Source organism: Pteronotus mesoamericanus, unplaced genomic scaffold, assembly GCF_021234165.1.
Source record: "Pteronotus mesoamericanus isolate MK-2021 breed Mesoamerican mustached bat unplaced genomic scaffold, CSHL_Meso_final scaffold_371, whole genome shotgun sequence".
Taxonomy (NCBI): domain Eukaryota; kingdom Metazoa; phylum Chordata; class Mammalia; order Chiroptera; family Mormoopidae; genus Pteronotus; species Pteronotus mesoamericanus.
Genome location: NW_026555314.1, coordinates 4219935 through 4246699, shown reverse-complemented (window position 1 = coordinate 4246699; position 26765 = coordinate 4219935). Strand labels below are relative to the sequence as shown.

The 26765-nt window shown below is 41.2% G+C and overlaps 1 protein-coding gene across 1 annotated transcript in view; it reads right to left on the bottom strand.

The window, feature by feature from the left end:
* Positions 1–26765, bottom strand: part of FAM118B (family with sequence similarity 118 member B) — a 40166-nt gene that overhangs the window by 10234 nt on the left and 3167 nt on the right. Inside the window, 3 exon segments of the mRNA XM_054592655.1 lie at positions 7707–7959; positions 11410–11432; positions 11434–11503. Of these exon segments, the coding sequence (XP_054448630.1) occupies positions 7707–7959; positions 11410–11432; positions 11434–11496 (339 nt within the window). The 5' untranslated portion in view covers positions 11497–11503.

The window sequence follows — 26765 nt, the reverse complement described above, 5'->3', positions numbered from 1 at the left end:
TGTATAAACAATACCTATTCAAAAAAGCAAAATTACGTTTAAAATTAAGAATATGTTTAGTTTTCTTGTGTTTTATAACTTATTTTGGACTCCAATTCATGCACACACAGTTATATAACACTATATTCAAGCACCAGTTTAATCATTATGCACACAGATGAAAACGCCTGGGTATACAATCAGCTAATCATGGGTGTGGAATGTATTTTCTTGCTTCTAAGAAAAGAAATACAAAAGGTTAAAGCCTGGAAATAAATGCCACGAGTCACTTGTTTTAGCTAGCTGTCTTTCAGTCCTATTTCTTTAATATTACATTTTGTGTATCAACACAGAAAGGAAGAAAAGAGGTTCTTCCGTCATTTCACTGATTTCTTTGGACTTAAAAAAGAAATGAACATTTTTATCTCTCGAAGCAGGTGACTCGGAACTAAATTTCCCACCAGTGGCCTCTCTGAATCAGGACAAAGGAATGAAAACAAAAGGCATTTCCACGGTCAAAAGGAAATGCCGAACTCCCACACAACTTCCATGAATATTTTCTCATTCATTTCAAACAGGAAACTGAAGCCAATGCTGCTTCGTTTCCTTCTGCCCTGTGCCTCTCATCCTTCTGATCCCCAAGTGAAAACAAACATAAACCTGACTCCTTCACCTATATTCTAACACTTATAGAGCATTTACTATGTGCCAGACACTTTATATTCGTTATCTCACTTATTCTTCACAAAACCCCAGTTTCATAGGTGCCAAGAGATTCTGAGAAGTAAAACGATTTGCCCAGGGCTTCCTTAAATGGCATTTTTTTCTGATTCTGAATGCTCTCTGCATTGAGGACAATGTTACTTACTTCCCTGCTGTAAGAAACTGGCTCAGTAGATGGGCCTGTTAACTCTCTCCATGTTACTGTTGTTAGATTCTTGTGTGTGTCTGTGTGTGTTTTTAATATGGACAGTTTCAAACTTACACAAAAGTAAAAAGATTATTTAAAAACCACCACCACATACCCATCAGCCCGTCTGAACGATAATCACACCACAGCCGATCTGGTTTAACCTAAATCCCATCCACCTTCCCCCCTTCCCCACTTCACTACATTTTTCAAAGCGATTCCTAGGTATCATATCATTTCATCCAATACTTCAGTAGGTTCCCGAAAAGAGGACTCCCCTTTACAGATAAAACAAAACAAGCAACACCATTATCAAAGCTAAAAAAAAAAAAGGCAATACTATTAATTTCTTATGTAAACCAAAAGAGGCCACATACCAAACCTCACAAGCTCAGGGGAGGTCAGTATGGCCGGCTTACAAACTCAGACACTGAAAGCAACCACACAGGATGGTCTGAACATCACAATTCCTAACTGAAAGTGAGTCATAGCGCATAGTCATGCCTGTAGTTTCCTGGGCAAAGGTCAGTATTTACATTAACTGAGCATGTCTATCTTTTTTTTTCCTCTGGTAATAGACGTTTGGAAGGTCAGAGTAATCCTCCTTTTCCACACTCCTCAGGGCGCAACTCCCCACAAGAGCAGGAGACCAGAGAACCCTTCATTGTTAACTTGTACCTCCACCACCCCCACGCGCACCCTCTCTATGTGCTGTGTTATCAACTATCCCATACCCACCAATGGAAAAGAAGCGTGTCTGTATCTGTTTTACTCTTTATCCAACCCCAGAAATTCCCCCTGCTTTGCTTTGTCCTGCCTCCCTAATCTGTCACCAATGGATTTCACATAACCGCTTATGTCTCCTCCTTTGATTCTAATGTATGAAATAAGCTGCAAAACTGCCATTCTCAAAGCATTTGCTCCTCGCGGTCGTCAGTTTGGCTCTGGCAAACTCCAGTAACCATTGTGTTCTTCATTACCGAAGACTTTCAGTATGGAAAAAACCAGTTTCACTTAAGGATGTCCCTCATGACGCAGTAAAAAATTAACTGTATTAAATCTTGACTCCTGAGTACCTTGTCCTTCTAATATTCTGTAGGAAGAAACAGGAAATCTGCACAAAGCACTTCTATGTACTGAAGTATGATGGCTGTCTCCAAGGCAAAACACTTGTGTGATTATTTGAACTGTTAACTGAACTAGCCATCTTCTTTTTCATCAAACACTTTTACTTCAGTGACTGACAAATGACGGTTATTCCGATTTGGGTATTCTCAGGCACTTTTCTCAAAAATGAACAACAGGAGCCTATGATGAACAAGTACTGATTGCTGTCACTGTTGCCTATGATGAAATCTCAGGTTTCAAGCAAAAATAGGCATTTTAGAAAACTTTTATCTGCCACAATGAGCTAGACAGTTTTCGAATCTCTGCGATGAGATTGGTGGCAGTATTAGGGTGCACTGTTTTATTGTGCAGTGAAATGTTTCAACATTTGGAAGCCATGTATAACTCAGTGAACTAGTATTTTCCAAATGACCAATGCATGTTACAAAATCACATACGGGTAAAAGATTCATTCTATGTGCCAGATAGACCGATGGATTTACCTAATGCAACAGAATGGAAAAAGGTCAAATTCAGATAACCATTAATATGGATATGATTTGACTTCAGGTTCCATATTGTTAGTAATCTTTTTAAAAATTTTTTCTATTCTATTGACTATGCTATTACAGTTGTCCTGATTTCCCCCCCCTTATCCTCCCTCCACCCAGCACCGCCCCCTCCCTCAGGCAATCCCCCCACCTCGTTCAGTAAATTCTTTGGCTACTCTCTTTCCTACACTGTACTTGACATTCCCAAGGCTACTCCGTAACCACCTAGTTGTACTTCTTAATCCTCTCACCTCTCTCACCCATTCTCCCATACCCGCCCTCCCATCTCTTTATCTTTCACCTTCGGCATTTTAACTCTGATGTGTCTTAGGGTGGGCATCCATCTTGTTTGGGACTCTGCTTCCTGGACTTGCATGTCTATTCCCTTCACTAAATTATGGAAGATTTCTTTCATTATTTTTCAAATATATTTCCAATTTCTTGTCCTTTCTCTCCTCCTTCTGGCGCCTCTATGAAGCAAATCTTGGATTACTTAAAGTTGTTTCACAGGCTGCTTACACTATCCTCGTCTTTTTGGATTCTCTTTTCTTCTTCTTGTTCTGATTGGTTGTTCTTTGCTTCCTTTTGTTCCACATCATTGATGTGATTCTCAGCTTCATCTGCTCTACTGTTGTTTCCTATAAATTGTTTTTTATTTCAATTAATGTACCCTTTGTTTTTGACTGGATTTTCTTTACACTGTTAAGGTCTTCACTAAGTTCCTTGAGCATCCTTATAACCAGGGTTTTGAACTCTGCATCTAGTAGATTGCTTATCTCCAATTCATTAAGCTCTTTTTCTGGAGTTTTGATCTGTTCTTTCATGTGTCTTTGTCTCCTTGTTCTGGCAGCCTCCCTGTGTTTATTTCTATGTGTTAGGTAGAGCTGCTTTGACTCCGTGTCTTGGCAGTGTGGCCTAATGTAGTAGGTGTCCTGCAGGGTCCAGTGGCACAGCCTCCCCTATCACTCAAGCTGGGTGTTTGAGGTACACCCTTCGTGTGGGCTGAGTACACCCTCCTCTTGTAGTTGAGTCTTGGTTGCTGTTGGCAGATCAATGGGAGGGATTTACCCAGGCCAGTCAGCTGCAAGGACTTACCACTTACCACTGACCTTCACCCTCCATGAGGGATCATCTGGGCAGGGGCAGGTGTGGTGGTCTGTAGCTGTCCACTGGGTGCACAGGCTCTGGGGTTTCCTGGGTGGTGCAGGCCAAGGTCAGCCCCCACCTCTGTTCTGCCCGGGCCACCCTGCCTGAGGTATAAAGCCATCTGAGATGGCTGCTACTTGTGCTGCGCTTGGAGATTTCCAGGAGAGGCCAAGCTGTGAATCTAGGCTGCTAGTTCTGGGTCTGGGGCTCACTGAGGCCAGCTGCTGCTTGTTTGAGAGGATTTAAGAAGTAGTGAAGTGCAAACCAAGACCATCCACATGGAAAAGCAGCTTGGGTGGGCCTGTAAGTTGCGGGGGCGGGGGGCGTTTGGCAGGGGGGAGAGTACCTAGGGATCTCCAAAGTGGGTCAAACAGTGTTAGCCAGGCTTATGGAATCTTAGATATGGCACCAGTGTGCTGGCTCTATGGGGGAAGGGCCCAGAAAAGGGACAAAGGCCTCTGCTCTCCTTGGTACCAGACACCTCAGTCTCCCCCTGCACGCCACAGGTGCCCCTCAGGCTGCCACCCCGTCGCCGCAGCTCAGAGGGACTGAGCCTGAGTAGGTGAGTCTGTGTGTGGTTCTTTAAGAGGAAATGCCTGGGGCTCCAGCAGTTTCTTCCACTGACTCAATCCGCTGGTTTTTGCAGCCAGAAGTTGTGGGGACTTATCTTCCTGGCACTGGAACCCTGGGCTGGGGGGCTTGGAGTTGGGCCAGGACTCCTCCAAGATATTCCTCCCAAATTTTTACCCACCACACATGGATATGGGACCAGCCTGTTCCACATCTCTGCCTCTCCTACCATTGCAGATGGATGTGGTTTCTTTAAATCCATAGTTGTCAGACTTCCATTCAACTCAATTTATGTCAGTTCTGAGAGATGGGTGGTCTACATTTTAGTTGTAATTTGGCTGTGATTGTGCGAAGAAGTGAGCCATGTCCGCTTATGCTGCCATCTTGACTGGAAGTATCCATATTGTTATTAATCTTTAGGAAGCCACCACTTACTGAATTTCTGGTGTAGTATAAACAAAGAATATCTATACTTCTTTCTTTTCCAGCTATGCATCTGTGGGACCTGATTTTTTTTTACTTATATTAAACCAAACCAACACAAATATAACAGACTGACTATATAAAGCAGGTATGAGTACCCAGCTGTTTTCTATTAAGCCAGGCATTAAGAGATTTGCAAAATTGTGAATTATTACTCTTCTCACAAATTGTTTTAAAAAAAGTTATTTTTCATAAACATTCATGTTAACATATAATAAGTTTACTATTGTTTTAAAATGAATTATTTTAAAACTTTCTCAATTTTAATTTTTAATTTTGGAGTCTTGACCCAAAAAAGTTTAACAATTGCTACTCTATTAGGACTGACACTATTCTACAACTATAATTTAAGGTCAATGATAAATCATCATCCACAGATAGGTAGTGATCTTACTTTGACATATTTGGTTGGTATATATTTAGTGACACTGACTTTAAATCTTCTCATTACTTTATCCCAAACTAGGGAAATTATGTTTTCCCTTCTCAGGAGATCTTTTGAATGGATAACTGACAACTACAGACAAGATAATAGGGTGGCAAAGCAAAACTGCAGGGTCCTAGTCTGAAATTCGACTTCTTAACATCTAGTCTTTTGGGACTAGTACTTCTTCTTTCCATCATGAGCTCTTTTTTTTTTCTTTTCTTTCCAGAAAAATAGCATTTTTATTAATAAACTGGTTCACACACATCTTTAATATTTTAATCCCTTACATTTTTTGTATCTATACTCTTAAATTACCTTTTATATGACAATAATTTCATATATTTTGGGACATTAAAAAAATACATTTTCCTTCCTCTCTGCTCAAGTGTACTTTAACAGATACTAATATAGCTACTCTCACTTTCTACTGAATCATATACCTTTTAGCTTTATTTTTACAGCTTTATTGAGATACAATTCACATAGCCTACAAATTGCCTATGTAACCCGTACAGTTCAATGATTATTTGTAGATTTACCAATATGTGCAACTGTCACCAGTCCACTTTACAGCATTTTGATCATCTCAAAAAAGCCCCTGCACCGCTTACCATCCCTCTGCCCTCCAGCCCTGCGCCAGCCCTAGGCAACTACTTCCTTGCCCCTAATGGATTTGCCTGTTCTGGACATTTTCTATGAATGGAATCATCTAATATGTTGTCTTTCACAACTGACTTCCAGTTAGCATAATGTTTTAAAAGTCTGTTCATGTTGTAACATCTCTTAGTACTTAATTCCTTTTTATGGTCAATACTCGATTGTATGAATATGCCACATTTTGTTTACCCATTTGACAGGTGATGGACATCTGGGTTATTTCTACCTTTTGGCTACTATGAGTCATGCTATAAACATTCACATACAAGTTTATTATGAACATATGTTTTCATTTCTCTTGGGTATATATATTTAGAAGTGGAACTGCTGGGTCATATGGTAACTATATTTAATTACTTGAGGAACTGCCAGACTGTCTTCCACATTATCTGCACCATTTCACATCCCCAGCAGTGTATGGAGCTTCCCATTTCTCTGCATCTTTGCCTACACTTACTGACTTTTCCATTCCTGCCATCCTAATGGTATTTCATGTGGTTTTAATGTGCATTTTTCTAATGACTAATGATGTCATGCATCTTTTCATGTACTCATTGACCAACTGTGTATCTTCCTTGGAGGAATGTCTATTCAAATATTTTGCCATTTTTGAACTGAATTAGCGTTTTTACTGTTAAAATGGAACAGTTCTTTATATATTCTGGGTACTACATCCTTACGAGATATATGAAGTGCTAATATTTTCTCCCATTCTGGGGCTGTATTTTCACTTTCCTGGTAGTGTTCTTGGAGCCTAACAGTTTTTAACTTTGGTGAAGTGCAGTTTATCTGCTTTTTCCTCTGTTACATGTGTGTGCTTTTGGTGTCATGTTTAAAAAACCACTGCCAAATCCAAGGTCATAAAGTATTAGACCTTTGTTTTCTTCTAAGAGTTTTATAGTTTTATCTCTTATATTTAAGTCTTTAATCCATTTTGAGTTAATTTCTGTATATGGTATAAGATGAAGGTACCATGAGCTCTTTACAGCCTGTTAATTCTTTACATTGTTCTAAGTTAGTAACAACTTATCCCAATTAAGGACAAGGAAATGAAAAGAAGAAGTGAAAAAAGGCCCTAAGTTTCTAAAATGAGTCATGAACCCGGAGGAAATTACTTTTAAATCCATGTCTTTTAGGCTAACTCTTCATGACACTTCTTTCCTATAGGACTTAGGACTGCGTGGGTTGGGGAGGGGGCAGGTAAACACTGATAACTAACTCTTCAAGGAGTAACAGTTCATACACATACATATTTAAGGTGCACTTGACTTATACTTTGGCTATTCTATTATTTCCAAATATTTAAGTAAATCCTTATTTTTAAGACATTTATAAGACAGAACAAGACAAGGAGGCTCTTTAGCCATTAGGAATTTGGCATCCAACTCAGTTTGATCAAGCAAGACAAAATTCCTTATAAGTATTTTGAGTGACTGCCTTTAAAAGAACCTTAAAAACTTGTATTGCTTCATCCATAAAATGAGAACTATCCCTAATCTTTCTGACGTTTCCTAAAAAGCATGAATGCCAGTGAACACAGCTTTTTTAGTAGTGAGTGCAGAAAAAGTAAACTCAAAATACAGCCACAATGGAACAGTGGTCTCATTTTTTTACACAGAAAGGCCTCAACAACAACATCATCGTCGTCATCACCACACTCTCTCTCTCACACACACACAAACACACATACACGCGCACACACAAATATACCACATACTAAAATGGGATCAAAAGACAACACCATGAATGAGATCCATCAACAGATATTTTGCAGAAGAGGCAAATGCTATGCAAATCTACATGCTGGAAATGAATATCTGATCCCACTCACATGCATCAGATGGCTTTGGCAAAGTTCAAATGACAGGGTACTCACAGGAGAGAGTTTCTGAATGAGGTCATGGGCAACATGAACAAGATTCTTGTCTTCGTGGAGACACTTCTGAAATTTTTTGCTCTCCTCATCTTCTAGAAGATCAAAATCAATGGCAGCATCCAGCAAGGCCTGAATCAAGCCCTTCCAGGACTTCAGGGCTGGCACCTGCGGCGCTACCGCAGCACTTATGCCTGTCCCGATCACCAGCACGAGCTCCTGAGGCTTCTTACTTTTTAAGCTTGGAAGTAGCTTCCTAAAAAAGTTAACAAAAGAGAGGATGGGGAACATCCAACAGATACGGGGCACACAGACAGACTGTCTAAAACCACAGTTTTCAGCTGTGACTTTTATAGCTGCAAAGATGGCCAGTGCCAGTTTCTGACACCTCTCCAAAACAGCTTATGCACAAAGACCAGAGTGCTGTGCCAGCCTGCTGAAAAACAGTCATAAACCTTTTTCAGGAATCCTAAAAAGGCATCTTAAAATCAATTTTCTTCTTCACAGACCTCTCAATCTAAGAAAACCCACTAATACCAGGAAAAACTCCAATTATATTACAACTCAGCTGAGTTTTGCTACGTTATATTTTAAACCAGCATTATATTTCAAAGAACATGTCTGATGTAGATTCCTGAGAGAACAGAACCCCATACAAATCTAACTACTGTTGTTGAGAAACAAAGCAGGAGACGAAAGGCGGCCAATGAAAAATGTTAAGCCCAAATTTTGTGAACATTATTAAGATAAAAATGAGCTTGACTAAAATTGAGCAGGACAGTCAAACGTGGGAACAAGTTTGCCTTCAATTTGGTCTGGGTGTCCTCAGGCCAAAGGGAAAGAAAAAAGTGGCCAAGAGAATTCTAAAAACACAGGAGGAGCCTCAAGAACCTACATAAACATAGAAATAACTCTTCAATGGATATGACATAAAGTGAAAACCATCACTTTCTCACCAGGGTGAGCACAGAGTTCTGTCCTGACGTGTCCCTGCGAGACAGACCGGGCACAGGTTCTGTGTTTTGTTCTCCACCCCCTTCATTCTGCAGGCTATAATCCAATCTGTTTGAAATATACTGATATGCTTTACTTTTTGCTGAGGCATATTTTTCTCCCCCAAGAAACTGTCTTTGTCAACCTTCTGTCCAAACAATAAAATAAAGGGAAACAGGATCAGCATTTTGGCATAACCTAAGAAAGAACAACACTTTAAGCTTTGGGAAAACAGTAAATAACTTCCCTATCCCTAACTCCTGCATTCAGTCGTTCAACAAATATGAAAAATGTATAAAGTACCAGACACTGTATCATAGGCACCAGGGATGTATTTATGAGCAAAATGGAGCTCCTAATCTCACAATTTTATTGGAAAAGATGGTATTAGGTATTAGAAGCAAGTGATGAAAAATGATTTTCAGTTCAAGGGAATCAAGACAGTGAAGCAAACACAAATATAGACTCAGAAAATTTCTAGAAGGATTTACAAGAACTGTACATAGTGGGTCACTCTGGGGACTGGGGAGAAAAAAATTTTACTTTTCACTTGATTGTGCTGTACTGTTTGAAATTTTTACCTCCTACATTATAGATTTGAGGTATGTTTTCCTAATTTAAGACTTTCAATTAAAAAGAAAAAATTTCAGTTGCTTTTCATCTCTGGTTCTTTCTAAAACCACTAAATAATATTAAATTTTTTTAGAAGACATCAATTCATAAAAAGTGGAACTGGCAACGCTGAGAGCAGACAACAGAGGTGGCCACAACTTTAGAAGCCGTAGGGTCAGAGCTGCTGCCCTCTGCAGAACCCTGGGGCTGTCCGGGAGTACCTGAAGGTGGGGGGCTGGCAGGGCCCAAACAGGCAAATTCATGGCAAGGCCGTACCAAGTGGGCAGAATTCTGAGACTGGAGCTTGCCTTCCAGAAAGGCTGAACCAGAGGATTCTCAATGTGAGGACACTGTGCAAGGAAAGGTCTGTGTATGAAACAGAAGACTCTCCCCAGCCCCCGTCTCCCAGAGGAAGGCTGCCACACACCGGCAGTGAGCCTTATAGTTGTGCCCCATTCCCCACTCGGTCAGGAGGCTGGAGGACTCCTTCAAGGGGGAAATGGCCAGCCCCAGAGGAGACGCCCCCAGCTGCTCACAGGGGGAGCCTGCCCCGTACTTGATACCCGCAGTGAGGCCCATCAGCGACCAAGCCCCTTAGGCACACACACAATCTCTGGTTGGCTTTTTAAATATAAGCAGACGTATAAAGGTCGCCTTATATTTGGGCAAAGGCCACAACACAAACATGTCACCAAAACAAAACTAGCAGATAAACTTGAACTTGGAGGAAACAAGAGACAATAAAGGAAAGAGAAGAAAAACTGAGAAGAAAACAATGACATCTTCATAGAGATTCACAAAATACATCTATAAAACATGAACAGAATGCTATAAAAAGGGACAAACACCTGATAACTAGATGATTTTACTCTCAGCAACCTGAAAATTTCACAATGATGTATTGATAAATTTTGAGGTTACTGACAATAACCATCCTTACAAGCTTCTAATAAAAAAAAAACAAAAACACAAAGAGGTCATATAACACAAATGACCAGGAATCAGCATAGAGGGGCTGTTTTGGCAGAAACACTTAGGAGTTAGCAGAGAATGAGCAATAACTTCTTAACTCTAAGGAAAACAATTTCCTGCCTAACATTCTACACTCTGCCAAATCATCAAATAAATTTAAGTGTACAGTAAAGGCATTTTTCAAATGTTTCCAAACACTTTTCTCCTATGCATCCTTACTGAGGAAGCTAAATGAAGTACACACACACACACACACACACACAAGAGAGGCCAGAAATAGGATCAATGCCGGGCACACCACCGCAGACATGAGATCCAGGAAATAGGATCCAATGCCGGAGGGACGAATGAGGAATCCTCAGGGTGACAGGAAAGGAAAATGGCACAGTCAGCATGAGAGGAGCTGCTCAGAGGGGAGCACAGTCCAGAGGAAGAATCCACGGAACAAATATAACTAGTGCGTTACTCAGGTGTCAGTGTGTCTAGGAGACTGACTGTTTTGTCACAGAGTTTGAAGATAAATTGACAGGAACACAGAAAACAAAGTGAACCAAAAATTAAATTAAAAAAAAAAAGAGGCAATCTTTAATAACTTCGAGGCAAAAATGGACAAGAAATATAACCATAACACATTATTAGGATCATCTAAGAATATTATTTATAAAGCCATGTAATGTAAATATTAAAAAGAACCAAAAAAACGTGATATACAACATACTGGGGGGGGGGGGGGAGACAAGGAGGGAGATCTATGAAAGCAAGCATAATTCTCATCTTCCATAACCGGAAATAGATAGTAATAAAACCAAAACACTGAAATATAGCAGTACACACAGCATTTAAAAACACGGATGTAACTACAAGAGAAACGCATAAAGAAGTTGAAAGTGACAGTGTCTGAGGGGGAATGAGTGAGGCATCGTGAGCCTTGAAGTACTGGCTTCTAAAACTATGTACATTCATGATCTTGATAAAAAATAAAATTAGATCCAAAAAAGAAATTTAATTTTACATAAAGGGCAACATTAATTAGTGAAAACTACGAGGCTACAGAGCAGGTCTGTGATCTTTTGTGAACTACCATCACTGGTAATGCGCTTCGCTCCTCAGATTCCCCTCCCCTATTTACCTGGGCTTTTTGGTGGGGGGGTGCGCCATCACTGAAGAATCCAAAAATGTTGTCTGTATCAGAGGCCTGGCTCCCTGTAGAAGCCATCAAGTTTCTAAAATATATTAAACACCATGGACCACAATTAGATGTACCATTCAAAATAGCATATACATTAAACAGTTTTAATAAGCTATATACCCTAAAGATGTTCTAAAGGTAAACCCTGCTTAACAGGAATTCATTAATTCACGAGTGACCCAAACTTAAAGAATTAAATTCACCTAAAAGAAAGTAACTTTGAAAGGATGAATTTGGTACTCCAGACTGCCATTATGCTTCTGTTCCTGAGAGGCCCACCCCTCCCCGCCCAACTCTGAAAAACCCCAAACCAGAGTCAACTCATGTCAATTACTGGCTGTCATTTTGTGGAGTCTAAGAAATACCTTTTATTCTCCCAGAAAACAGGGGAAGACTTGGAACACGACAACCCACAGGTAAGTGTGCTAATAGTTCCCAATCACCCATTCCCTAACAGCCAAAGAAAAAAATTCGCAGGTCAAGGACGGAGCAACCAACACTCATTTGCTGCCTGTTAGACATTCCTTGTTGCTGGACAACTGTGTCCTCACAAGTAGTGGGACATGTTTCTCTAGCTAAACACACTGTGATAAATTGCCCTGGCTGGTGTCTCTCAGTTGCTTGGAGCGTTGTCCCGTAGACCGCAAGGTCCCCAGATCGATTTCTGGCCAGGACACATGCCCAGGTTGTTGAGTTTGATCCCCGGTCACACATGCAAGAAGGTAGGATTTTGATGTTTCTCTCTCACATCAGGAGAAAACAGGAATCACAAAATCACAGACATGACTTAGGAAGCAGACTATCCTTCTAGTCAGATCTTTGATTCTGTTGGTGAGAAAGGCGGGGTTCAGAGAAGACAGCTGAAATTACTTATCACAGCAAATCTTGCCTTAACTTAATAATCATGTGACATGCTTGTTAAAAGTGCATGTTCTTAATAATGGTCTGCTAATTCTTTTTTTTTTAATAGTAGTTATATATTTTTAAATTAATTATTTATTTTTTTCAAATACATTTGTCTCTTGGTCTGCTAATTCTAAAGACTGTGTGTTCTTGGGCTCATATCCCACATTACTGAACCACAGTATCCAGAATCTTCAGGGGATTCTTATGATGAGGCAAGTAGGAAACACCTAAGTGAAATCAAGTTTTCTGCACTCCAGCTCTTTGGCTAAATGCAGGGTGCACAACTAGGCACCCTACATTTACGTCACCTTCTGTTCCTCCAAGTGGGAGGCCTCATTTATTGCAACCTAACCACTTCCCAGTTTGCTAACACCAAAGGTCAGGAGGTAATCATAATTAAAATATTTCCATGGAATTTTAATTTATGTGAGGTTATTCCCTACTCTAGAGTCTTTGCTCTAGACTGAAGAAGTAGTTGTAGGAGAGTGGTTACTTCTCCCCCATATGGGATAATGCATCAGTTTGGGGAGATTTTTTACAAGTATAGCATAAAAAATGTGCTTATGCTTTCTCCTGAAATATCGTTCTGTAAGCCCAGTGCCTGAACAAATTACATCCATGTCAAAAATACCATGCATTGAGAAAGATGAAAATCAGTATGCTCACATCATATCTGATCATACAGACATTGTTTTCTAACAGGACATCATCACGTCTTTGATCTAAGTAAAGGACTTCTCAGAGGACACAATCTTACATGTACAGCCCTGTGGCATCTAAGCATAAACCGTATCTTACTCCTTCTAGAGTACTGCTTCAGGACAAAAAAAATATATTTTTTTAGCATTTTACCCTAAACAATATGCAATTACTATTAAAGAGCTTCCAAGCTAAGTGTGAATTCCTAACATGCATCAATCAACTACTTTAGACATCAATTTCTTATATGTGATTATTTGAGTTTTCATTTTAGTGGGACACGTTATGTGTGGCCCAGGTGGAAAAAGCTTTTCTGCCACAGGAAAACAAAGACAATTATCTATGGAAATGTCTTCATCACTCCAGTCACTGCTAAGCACAGAGAAATCCTCCAAGGCCAATAGAGTTCAGAAAAATAACAGTCAAATACTTGGTACGTGCTGAGAAAGTAACAGCAACCTCAGTAATAAGTTTTTTAAGATCTAAGTCTTCATCGAAGACAGGACAGACTTTGAAACCTGTCAGCCTGGCAGGAACTAGAATGTTTGTATCTGGTGGATGGAAAGGGGGAAAACCAAGGCACGTGTTCTAGGAAAAACCTATTAAGACACATGAAAAAAGGACAAGAGAAAAAAGACTGGCAAAATGAATGAAATGCCGTTTGTACAAACTAGAGGACTTGTGGATTCGACATATCAAAGGCCAGTGGTTCTTGCTTTTGGGGGATCTTGGTGTCAGCCAGAATGGTAAAATCTGATGGCTTTTCCTTTTCAGAGTCAGCAGGAGGCCAAGCGAGCCTGAGCGCCTCCTGCCAATCCCGCCCGCTCGCACCTCTCCCTCTGCTTCCCGTGTGCAGTCTTCAGCTCCAACAAGCGACTGGCCACAGGGAACTCAAGAGTAATTCACGTTGGTATATGGGCAGATGAAATACATTGCCAGGAGAAAAAAGTTCTAATAATGGCATTTTTGCCTGGAAGTAAAAGGCAACAATGACTAGCTTAAGAAGGCGGTACATTTCTTGCTTTAAAAGCCCCCCCGAACATGTCTGTTAAAAAACAAAAACAAAAAAACCATGACAAGAATAAACACTGGCTTATTTCTCTAACCTGAACATAGACAAGGGTTAAGTTCATTTTCTAAGGGGAAAAGACAGCCATCCTCTGACTTTGAAGAAATTAAGTCCCGCTAATTGTGGCTTTTGGACTAATTCCAACACATCTGGTTTTCAGCAACTACAGGTGAAGGGAGGAAGGAAAAACCCAGCGTAAGGTACTATAAAAGAGCACCCAACAAGCGTGCTGACAAGTAGCAAATAAACTATTTTACTCAGGAAGCTGGTAAATTCAGTTCCATACTGTAGATTGCAGCCTTTCCCAGCAGTGTATAAAACAAATTTTCCATTTCTTATTCCGGGCTGAAGGACTCGCATGTTGCTTATACTAGCTAGTTTTAATTATAAAACCAAAGTAAACACACCATGCATAAGAAAACAAACCTGCTTCAAGAAAGAATAATGGGAGACCCAAATGAAAACCTGACTTAATTAGCAGTTGGCGATGGAAGCTGATGACTTTACTGAGCAAAGAACAAGAACTTCCTTGTCACGGCTTTCCCTCCTGAGAAACTGCTGAGAAGGTAAGTCCTGCAAACGACGACACCGGGTGCTAACAGAAATACTAGATAAAGAAAAAAAGGTACAGTTTCCATGTATCTAGTAGTATGATCACGCAATTTCATCACAAATGACATAGGCCACTGGTTAAAAATGAGATTAAATACACCTTTGAGGCCAAGGTTTTATGTTCTGGGGAGTCCTTAAAAACTAAATTCCTCCTATTAATACAGTGTGAGTTATGTACGGCAATGCCCTCGACTGCTTGTTTTCCATGTTGACAGAATTCACACAACATGCGGTGTACAACTGCCATCACAATAATAATATGCATGTTCGGTAAGAATATCCCAACTAATTTCCACCCCTTTTCACTTTCTGGGAGATTTTTGACTTAAACAGTATTGAGTTTGACAGTTAGGAAAAAAGGTCTACTTTGACAACATGAAGCATGGCAAATGTGAGGATTAAAAACCCCAAGGAGAGCTGAGTAACAGTGCCAAGTGTCAGTACCGGGTGCTACACCTCGGAGGCCTCTGCATTGTGGCCACGCAATCCAAACCCCCAACAGTAAAGCTGAGGACAGAATGTGAGGTGTAAAGTAAATCTGTTTTGCAATTATTCTTAGAGTTAACTAAAAAGAAAATAAAATGTTCTTCGACATCCAGATAAACCAAAAAGTCACTCAAGTCTAATTTATTCATTACTTTCTAGTTCAAGTACACAGTATCTTAGGCATAACACACAAAATAGGTGAACAGACACCCATCTTAGGTTATTAATTATGTTTTCAAACTCAGTTATCAGAATGCCCAATAAAGAGGGATTTAAAAATAAGCTTGCTTTTATTTAATGCATTCAAATTCTTTTTGATTTTGTCACTCAACAGCTACTAAATGTCTACTGAATGCTGGGCTCTTGACCGTCCCACAAGAAAAATAAGCTTGCTTTTATTTAATGCATTCAAATTCTTTTTGATTTTGTCACTCAAGCTACTAAATGTCTACTGAATGCTGGGCTCTTGACCTTCCCACTGAGGAGAGAAGAAGGACCTCCTTTTAAAGAAAAAGAGGGTAGACTGCAACCTGGAGGTGAGTCATGTACCGTCCAATCTAAAGGAAGAAGAAAAAGACCTGGCAAATTTTTCAAGGACGCTTCTAACACGCAGTTTTGTGAAAACTCGTACCACCTTCCCTTTTACTGTGAGAACAAAGTCAAAGGCCCGTGGCTTCTCGGCATTTTCTTGAGCAGTCTCACCTCAGCTTCAACCTCATGGGAAAAATACGCGAGAAGAAATACACAGCAATTCACAGGTAAGACTCCAAAGTGAAATAACCATGACAAATTAGGAAAGAAATTGAGAAGGAAAGTTTAAGAAACTATAAAAGTGTGCTCTATGAAAAATAAAATAAAATTCAGAAACAGCATGGGCAAGTAGGGCTGGAACAGCTCCAGTGATCTCAGTGGACAAAGGGAGGTGGTTCTTTATAAAGAGTGCTGTCCATTTGAAACAAAGAAGATAGTGAAGATACATACCAACATCATATACTTGACATGCACGTGACTTTGGGAATAGTCTGTATCAGTCATTGACTAGGACCTCAGGAAAGTAGTATGCCTGATTTAGACTGGAAAGTTAAGAAGCACATGCAAAATTTCACTGGGTCAAGGAACAGAAATACAAACCACCGAATAAAAACGTTAAAAAGGACTGAGTCACTAAGCAGGAAAGAAGTGAGGGAAGCAACAAAACCTGCTCTTACAGAGCCATTTCCCCTGACGGAGCACAATCTTTACCCCATCCCTGCTGCCGTTAGAAACACGTGCATTTTACACTTTGGCCGTCCTCCACTATGAAACAAAACCTTTTGGCTTTTAACTGGGAGGTTTATAAATTAGGATGGTAAAACGTTCCATTTTTACTAAATGCTAGGTCTTCTACGCATGTGATCCAGTATCAGGTTTTTTATTTACAGGAAAAAAAAGTTTGATTTTTGTTTAGTTGCCTTATGGCACGGCTGTAAAGAAACTTCTGTGTTTCCTGAAATTACCTAATTCAAGTTAAGACAGAGTCTGAGGGTTTATAGGTTATCACCTGCAGAACATTCATGGGATGGAAATTCTTTGCCTAATTGCTCATTTGTTTTGGCCGATGAGCTACTTAAAACCCATTCCTAGAAAGCTGAGGAGCTCCTTTCCCCTCCACTGGACACACCGGCCTCTTCACTGTCCCTCAAACAGTCCTGGTCCCCGCTGGCCTTGCGACCTTCCTTTGTATTGGCTGTTCCTTCTCCCTGGCACGCTCTTCCCCCAGGTCTCTGCACAAGGTAGCCTGCCTCTGCTCAAACCATACCTATCAGTGACGCTGCCCTGACCACCCTATTCAAAACTGCCACCTCCCTGACACTGCAATAGTTGTTCTACACTTAATTTCATACCATGTACCACCCTCTAACACACTATGTTAGTAGTATAATAAGGATGTTAACTATGTTTATTTGTCACCTACCTCCTCTCACTGGCATACAAACTCCTCCAAGGTGGTGTTCTCTGGTTAGTTCACAATGTATCCCAAGACCCTAGAACAGTGCTTGGCACATAGTAGGTATTCAAATATTTATTGAATGAACTAACTCAAATGCAGGATGTTGCTCATGATTACAATTACAGGAAAGAAATTTACTGTGCAACAGAGAAAGCATTTCCTATTAAAAGAAACACCTCACTACTGCTTTCAATGTAGTAAGAACCATAAAAGGCCACGTGTAAAAAATGGAAAAAAATGGGAAAAGACAAATTCCTGTGAAAATTGTGTGCACAGTAAACCAATATTCAAACTACCATATTCCAGATACGCCAACTGTTGAGTAAAGGTAATCTGATTCTAGCAGGCAAAAGGGTTTCAGACCTATCCTCTGACACTAACTGAATATTTTTATACAGAAATCATTTCATTTTTATAACTCAAGTTTCTGATATCTAAGATGTAAACTGACATTTTTTTTCCACCCAAGAATATGTTTGTTGATATTAGAGAGAGAGGAGGAAAGAAGAGAGAAGGCGGGGGTGGGGGGAGGGAGAGAGAGGAGGAGGAAGAAAGATGGATGGGTTGGTTGCCTCCTGTACGTGCCTCGACGGGGAATCCGGGGAATCGACTCCACAACCTTTTGGTGCACAAAACAATGCCCCAACCGAAGCACTGGGCCAGGGCTAAGACTTAAACTGATTTTTAAAGGCGTATTCTTAAGGAAAGAACTCTGTCTGGCAAATGACTCAAAGGCATCAGTATGTAGGGCTAAGAAATCAGTTTCTTGGATTTTACATATAAAATCTAAAGTATTTTACGACTAGAAGCTTTGTAGCAGCATGAGGCATTTTAAAACACAACTAGATTACATCATGGTTAAAAATCATTCAATGGCTTCTCACCATGTTTAGTAAAACTCCCCATCACGAGTAAGAGCCCAGGCGCGATCGGGCACCTGCAGTTCACTTTGCAGCACCCCATCCAGCCTCTGTAGCGTTCCCCAGGCTTCGGAGCCGCACAGGACATGTCCCAAACTTGCCTGGCTCACACACACAACTTGGCTTAGACTGACATATTCTACAAGTGCCTCTGCCCCCAGCGCATCCTTGAAGTCTCAGCGCCAATGTTACTTTACATAGTGCGGTCATCCACCCCTCTCGCCCCAAGTGCTGCATTTATACTTCAGCTCCTTACTTGCTCCTCTTAACACTTGCGATTATTGGTGTCTCCCACAAGAATACAAGCTCCTTTAGGGCAAGTGCAGGATCTGTCTTATTTGTATCGTCATGTCCACAGCCCTGAGCACAGTTTACACAGTGAGCGAAATATTCAAGTATTTGCTGACCGCGCACGAGTTGTGTACCTACCATGACTTAAAATCTAGGAGACCAACGGATACTTTAAATTTCATGAGCTGAAGGAAAAAAAAAAAAAAAAGGATGAGGACTTATGGTCAAAATGGTGGAGTAGGTAAACACTGCGCTTGCCCCTTCCTACGGCCACAATGAAATCATAGAACAAGCATCATCGTGAACCACCCGGAGACTAGCTGAACAGAATCCCTAGAACTAAGGATATACTCAAGAAGCCACACTGAGACTGGTAGGAGGGGCAGGGATATGAAACTGGCAGGTCCCACATCCATGTCTGGTGGTTAAGAATCAGGAGGAGTATTAGACTGGGGAGGTCCCACCTGAGGTGTGAGAGGTCCTAGACCCACACTGGGCTTCCCAGTCCAGGACACCAGTGCTGGGGAGAGGAGTCCCCATAATACCTGGCTATGGAAACCAGTGAGGACTGCATTCAAAGGAGACAGCGCTGCTGGAGACCAGGCACTGCTCTTGAGAGGCTCAGGAATGCACTCACTCTCTCTGGGCTCCAGTGCAGGGGCAGCAGCTCAAACAGTGCCAGGAGCACACAGGGAGGAACTGACAAGTTTCAAGGTCAAGGCCAGAGCAGTAGGGGTTCAGGGGAGCTCTCTCCAGGGAGAGAAATGCTGACAGACACCACTGTTCCTTTGTTGTGTGCTCCTCCATCCCAGATGACAGGCGCCACATCTGAGTCTCCATTAACACCACTTTCAAAAAAAGCAACAGCTTTTCCACACAGGCAACCTGTCCTGGGTCGTTCTGCAGACTTTCCGAAAATCTCTCAAAAGTCCACAAACCCCAAACAAGCAGCAGCTGTCCTCAGAGTGCCCTGTACCTCTTGCTAAGTGAGCCCAAGTCCAACACAAGTGTTAGGACAAGGGTCTCAAGGTCTGGGCATTTGTTACTAAATGCTACTCTTGCTAAATGGCAGCCAACTGCAAAGAAGAAAATACCCAAATAGGGAGTACAAGCAATAGCTAAGCCTCCCTTTCAAGGAAACAGCTTTGGGTATGAATCCTGTCTCCTTTACTTGTTGCAAGTAAATAAAACTACCCAAGGACAACCACATCCTGTTCTTGAATAGAACACTACAACTGGTGAACCCGAGTTCAGTGACACAAACAGCAACAGGTCTCTACTCCACCCGACGGTCACAATCCTGGCATAAGGGGTGGCCAGTCTCGGCTTGGAATGTAGCTTCAATTAAGCAGTCACAACGCTGGTACAAGTGGCGGCTGGCCTCAGGTCATGTCGTGGTGCCCGCCAAATGGTCCCAAGCCTGCAGCTAGTGGCAGCTGGCCTCATTTCACAGCATGGCCTCTGCCAAGCATCTCCAAATTCAGAGCAGCGGCAACCAACTGCAGATCACTTTCTAGATCTTACTAGGCAGCCCCAAGCCAGACACAAGTGGTGGCTAACCGTGGCCTGCACCAGAGCCCCTCCCAAGAGGCCCCAGACCCAACACCCCTGGCCAGCTTCAGACCACACCAGAGCACCACCCAACCGGCCCCACAAATGACACACTCAAAGGGTAGACTTTACTGGCACCAGAGCCCCACTGAAGTGACTCCTGCTTCATGGGATCAGCCCCTATACAACAGCTCATCCACTGCGGTCACGGTCAGCCTAGACAGGCAGTCAGCCTGAGGGCCAACCCCACCCTATGAGTTGACAACAGCAAGTAAGGATCAACTACAATAGGAGGGCACACATATCCCACATAAGAAACACCCTGGAAACCTTTGGTTGGTTTAACAGAAAATCAATGGACAGATCATCCAGACAGAAAATCAACAAGGAAACAGCAGCCATAAATAGCACATTAGACCAGATGGATTTAATTGACATTTTCAGAGCATTTCACCCTAAAGCAGCAGAATATACATTCTTTTGAAATGCACATAGAACGTTTTCCAGAATAGGCCACAGGTTAGGCCACAAAACAAGCCTCAATAGATTTAAGAAGACTGTAATCATATGAAGCATCTTCTCCGACCACAATGGCATGAACTAGAAATCAATTACAAGAAAAGTGGGAAACACAAACACGTGGAGGCTAAATAACAAACAAAACAGAAATAAACTGATAAGATACAGACCATACATTGATGGCTGCCAGGTGAGAAGAGGGTTAAGGGGGTGGGCGAAAATGATGCAGGGATAGAGATGTACAACTTGCCAATTACAAAAAGTCACAGGATGCAAAGTACAGCATAGAGAATACAGTTAATAATGTTGTGAAATCTGTGTATGGTGTCGAATGGAGATTAGACCTATCAGGGTGATCATTTTGTAAGCTACATAAATATCTAATCATTATGTTGTACACCTGAAATATAATATTGTATGTTAACTGTAATGGAAAAATTTTCTAAGAAGGGAAAAAGAAAAACAGGATGAATGGGTGAAGTTGTAGTACTTTTTCTTTTAAGTCAAATACATGCTGCGACTTATACGCACCACTCACCTACTTAAGTTGTTTATCTCTACACATAAAAATTCCCATCTGCTTTGGGGGCAGTCTTCTTAATCTTTTCATTTTCTCCTTCCCAACTACATGAAAAGAAACTAAGATCACATAGTACTTTGCAAAATGTACACAGAGTTGTTTTACAAAACAGAGCTACATGCATTTCATTGAACTTAGTCCACTTCTGTAGTTTTCCTATGGCTTGGCCATGATTGTATTCTATATATGCTTGTAGAGTAGAATGATTGGAATTGTATTAATCACAAGTTGTGGAGTTTTCATATTTAAATATCTGTTAAATGTCAGGCACTGTTTTCGATACTTTACAAATGTTCATCCCTCTCTATAGTAGATATTATCATCACACATCACAGATATCAGAGATACTGAAATCAGAGCTCAGAGATGTTAAGTCTTGCTGAAGCTATTTGACACACAGCTATTACACAGTAGACATAGGATGCTGATTCAAGTTCATGCTGTGAAGATACAATGCAATACTGTCTCATCAAAGATGATAAAGACCATAAAACCATATCCTTGAGGGCCACACCCTTAAAAAGTCTCTACTTTTTATGGGAAATAGAACTGTCACCAAATGTTTATTACATTAAGTGCTAAGTTCAATATGCATGCCTGAGGTACAGAGGAGATTAACAATTGTGCTTGAGGAAGATCAAGGAAAGCTTTATGCGAAATGGATACCTTTACGGCAAAATTCAATGAAATCATTAGTGTTTATCTTCCTTTACCTGTTGGAAGCATATGACATTCCATTTCTTATCTCCTCTGGATGCTGTATTTTCCTGGCTTCCCTCCCATCCTTCTAGTGGAAGCTCTTCTTCCTCTGCCCAACCCTAAAATGCCGAGTCCAGAGTCTACTTTGGGCTCTCCAGTCTATTCGCTCCATATCCCCTCCCCCCACCTCATCCACCAAAAGATTAAAATATGAACAAAATGTTCATGACTCCCAAATCTGATATCTTCAGCTCAGACCTCTCCTGTGTTTCAGACCCAGGAGATTCCTACGCAAAAAGTTTCGGTTACTCACAGCCTCACGTGCAAAGGTGCTTTAAGATAGTACAATACTTCAAACTTAAAGGTCAAAAAACAGCCCAGCGAAACGACCTGTTGCTTATCATGTGCTGTAGGTCTCGGAAGGGCAGAAACAACCTCTGGGTGAGAGAACTATAGGTGGTTATTTCCCTCTTTCTGTTTCAAGTACCAACACAAGCATTTATTGACTCTGAAAGACCGTCAGGTCCTTCAGCAAGGTCCTTGAAAGCACATTCCTTGCATCAATTCCAATAACCCCTTGAAGAACCAGGAAATGATGGACCAAAGGAAATTTAGGAAAGTGGTTAAGCCTGACACCTTTAACTAGCTGGACAGTCGTTCCAGGATATTTTTTAAAATAGAAACTAGCTGAAAAATATTCTCTCCAATCTGCAAATGAACTGAGAGGTGAAAACACTGTTTAGACTTGAAACAAAAATCTGATAGCTCAAAAAAAAAAAAAAAGGCATTGCCAGTCATAGAGGTCACCAGAACCACTAGAAACGTGAGACTAACTTAGAAGAAGCTGCTTTAAAAGCACTGCTTTGCTGCAGGTAGCATGTGTCCCAAGAAGTGGCCAGTAAAAATAACCGAGCCAAAAAAAATAAGCGAGAGAAAAACAGGTTAAAGAGACCTAGTAACTTACTTTCTTAAAGAATGAAGGAGGTCAGCGCAAGACCAAGGGAAAAATCACAAGAGCGGCCACGGGGGCTGGGCAGCGTGGGCGCAGGGACGTGGAGCTAGCCTCCCCGACTGGAAAAGAGACGGGTCTGCTGTAGGCGGTGTGGGAAATGTGTAAGGTGCAGTGGAGGAGAACGAGCACATGAAAACCGCCCTGCAATCTCACGGGGAGACAGAACTGCTTTGATGGTTTGGTTTTTGTGGATAGAAGCAGTCGGAAAGCAGCTGAAAGCCACGCAAGCATCCTGGTGTCATGTTCCTGTGGATTGAAAACAACTGTACTCTCAAGGGCGTGCCCCTGCTTTTCCACCACGGATTTTCTTATATGTAAATCCATCTTCTCCGTTTTTAAAAAAACACTTTTTTCCCCCCTTATTTATCTTAGTGTCTCAGTAATATTGACTTTTAAAAATACATAGCACATGTCCACAGCAGAATAAAGAAAGCAGAGGCACACCTGCAGTGCCCAATGCAGGGAGCCCATCGGGCAGACAGGGCACTAGGGGGAGCGGGCAGAGGGCAGACCGACCCTCCCCAGCACCCACGGGTATGACGCAGCGGGGTCTAGAAAGCTGTGGGGGGAGCACTAGCTTCTCACCGCACATAGGGCCCTGCCACTACTTTAGGGTTTATGCCCAAACCTGCTCCAATGCAGAACAGAAAACTAAAAAACTGTAATGGGCTTTCTTTGAAGCTATCCCATCCATATAACAAGAACAGGCATGAAGAAGGATCAAAGAAAAAGAACATGTGGGTAGGAAAATCAGAGAAATAACAGAAGAAAATGTCCCAGAACTGAAGGACTCAGATTTCTAGAATGACAGGATCTACTGAGGACCCAGAATGGTAGAGGAGGAAAGACATCCCTCGTCCCCACTGTCCAGCACCACGATATTCCGCAACACCAGAGACAGACAGGGTCCTCAAAGCTTCCAGTGAAGGAGAAAAGAAAAGAAAAAAACCCCAACAAAATAAGGCCACATAAAAAGGATTTGAATCACTATGCATCTAGAGCAATCACAGAAACAGACAATGCCTTCAAAATTCTGAGGGAAAATAACTTTCACCCTAGTATTCTGTAACTTTTCCAAACCATCTAGCAAGTCTGTGGGCAAAATAAAGTTATCCAAATACTTCTTAGTACATAAGGATGCATGCCAAGAAATGGGACGCCATGGTGCCAGTCAGGAGGAGAGCAAAGGCAAGTTCCTGTATTGTATCTGGCAGAGCTCTTGATAAAAAAGAGAGGAGGGGGAGGAGGAGGAGGAAGATGCAGGGCCCCCATAAAAAAAAGTGGAAGTGAAACAACTGAGGTCATAGAAAATGTTAGTGATAAGAATGCCACAAATATTTTGAAGCATTTGGGGGAAGAATTAGCAGTAGATAATGTGGGAAAACAAAAACCAGGCAAGGTCAACCTAAACACAAGGAAGAATGGAACTGAGGCAGGCCGCCTACCTCGATGGTTGAATGATATTTGGCAGAGGTATAAACACATGAACACTGCTTGTTTTAACCAAAAATTACTATACAGCCATGGTAGGGGTGGAGGATATGGTAGGGAACCATCGGGAAGAACTAAGTCCTAAACTACCACAGCAGGACATCAAGGGGTCAACCAGGAGGGGAAGACAACATACTACTAACATAGCAGATGAGTTAGAAATAGGAAGGTAACACCTGCAAAAAGAGGGAAATAAATGCTGGTTGCCTCTAGGAAATGAGCCTGAGGTGAGAAGAATAGAGGGAATGGTTTTGGGGTTTTTTCCCATTTTAAGTCTTTTAATACTATTTGACTTTAAACCATATACATGAATTACTTTGATCAAACACAAAGTAAGCCCTGACCAGTGTGGTTCAATTGGTTGGGCTTCTTTCTGCCAAGCGTAGGGTTCCTTGTTTGATTCCCACTCCGGGCACATGCCTGAGTTGCAGGCTTGGTCCCCCAATGGGGCACGTAGGGGATCGATACTTTCCTCTCACATCTATGTTTCTCTTTCTCCCTTCCCTCTCCTCTCTTTAAAAATAAATACAGTCTTTCAAAAAAATAAAAAATAAAAAGGGAAAAACAGCAACATTTAAAATTTGCCATTTTTCTCTCTACATTTTTCAGTAATCTTACCTTTTGTGTGATATATTTATAAACAAAAGAACTTTTAGTCCAGGCCCCCAGAGTGCTTGCTGGGCAGGAAAGATCAAGCCATACTGATCACTGGGTCCTAACTCAGAATTTACAGTCAACATTTCTAGAAGGGTGATCTGTAGATTTACAAGCATCTCTGGTCATTCTTATCACCAAGCAAGTTGGGAAAATGTTGACTAGTAGGTTAACCCAAGATACACACTATAGAGCCTAAGAATAAAAGCACTGGTCACTTTTCTGGAGAAGGAACCTTTTAAGTTTTTTTGTTGAAACATCCTAAGAAAAATCCGAAGCACTAAGTCTTTGCTTTGTATCACAGTAGAGTCTTAGCCAATACTGGGATCAATAACTCACTGTGGATCTGGTTTTCCAAATCAGTTAACAACAGCTCAGCTCTCCTTGTAACAGCTATTAGAAGTTAATGTCATTAATGTCATTAAATTCACAGTATCATTAAAATCAACGCAGCCCTGACTGGTGTGGCTCAGTTGGTTGAGGGCTGCCCTGCGAACCGAAAGGGTGCAGGTTCGAGTCCTGGTCAGGGCACGTGCCTGGGTTGAGGGCCAGATCCGTAGTTGGGGGCATGAGAGAGGTAACCAATCAATGTTTCTCTCCCTCTCTTTCTCCCTCCCTTCTTTCTCTAAAAATAAAATTAAAAAAAAAAAAAAAAGGCCACACAGCATGCTCCAATCATTAAGAATGAAAACATAGCAATCCACATCTACAATTTATTGCTTAAAATTTCAGGTAATCGTAGCATAGGTTTATTCAACTTAAGCAACTGTATGTTGCAAATGTCTTGAATTTCTCCAGGGATCCTGATATCCTCTGGCTTCTAACCACCTACATGGTGAATATCCCTCAATTTTCCATTGCTCATGTTCTGGAAACATGGTCTCTATGTTCATCCTTCCAGTGCATATTTTCCCCTAAGATACCTTGATCATTTTCATTATCATAAATGCTATAAACACATAGCTCTCTATAGTCTTGACAATGCTCTAATGTAATGGTCTTATTTTAACTTATAGTCATGAAATGCTACTAATAATTTGAGTATCTACTACGTGCTAGGCACCACATATATTTATCCCGTGGTCCAGCACAGCAATCTTATTAGATGCGATTAATTCCACTGTTCATATGAAGAAGCAGGATGAGGTACAGTCATGTGAGGACTAGGGACAGGCACAGCTTCCAGGCCAGCTGTCTTCTGTGGCCTGCCTGCAGTTTTCCTCCATGAAGCACCAATTGCTTCTAGCTGTACCACGATATGAAAAAAGTTTGGGAAGTACTGGTTTAAGCTATACTTGCTCTGGTTTATTACTCAAAAGCTGAATAAAAGTATAATGAGGAGCATTAGTACAACAGAATATCTCTAAAATGCTGGTATGGGAAAAAGAACAGCCATGTTATAAGGTCTATACCACTGATTTCTAATATTTAAAAAAAAATTTTACTGACTGATGAAAGGGGGGATTGATTGACTGATTGATTGATTTGTTCTTCCACTTATTTATGCTTTCATTGGCTGATTCTCCTATGTGCCCTGACTGGGAATCAAACATGCAACCTTGGTGTATCAGGACAATGCTGTAACCAACTGAGTTACTCGACCAGGGCTCTAATATCTTTGTCGTTTTCTGTCTGCACTCCTCCCTCTGTCATGCCCCACATAGGAAATCTTAAGGTATATTCTAACATTACTCAATAAAGTAACCTTCAAATATAAATGTTAGCTCACCTGGCATAAGCTCAAAGTCTGGGGTAAAAGCAGAATCCTGGTTGCCCATGCTAATGCTAAATGTATTTAAGGTAAGTCTGAAATAAAT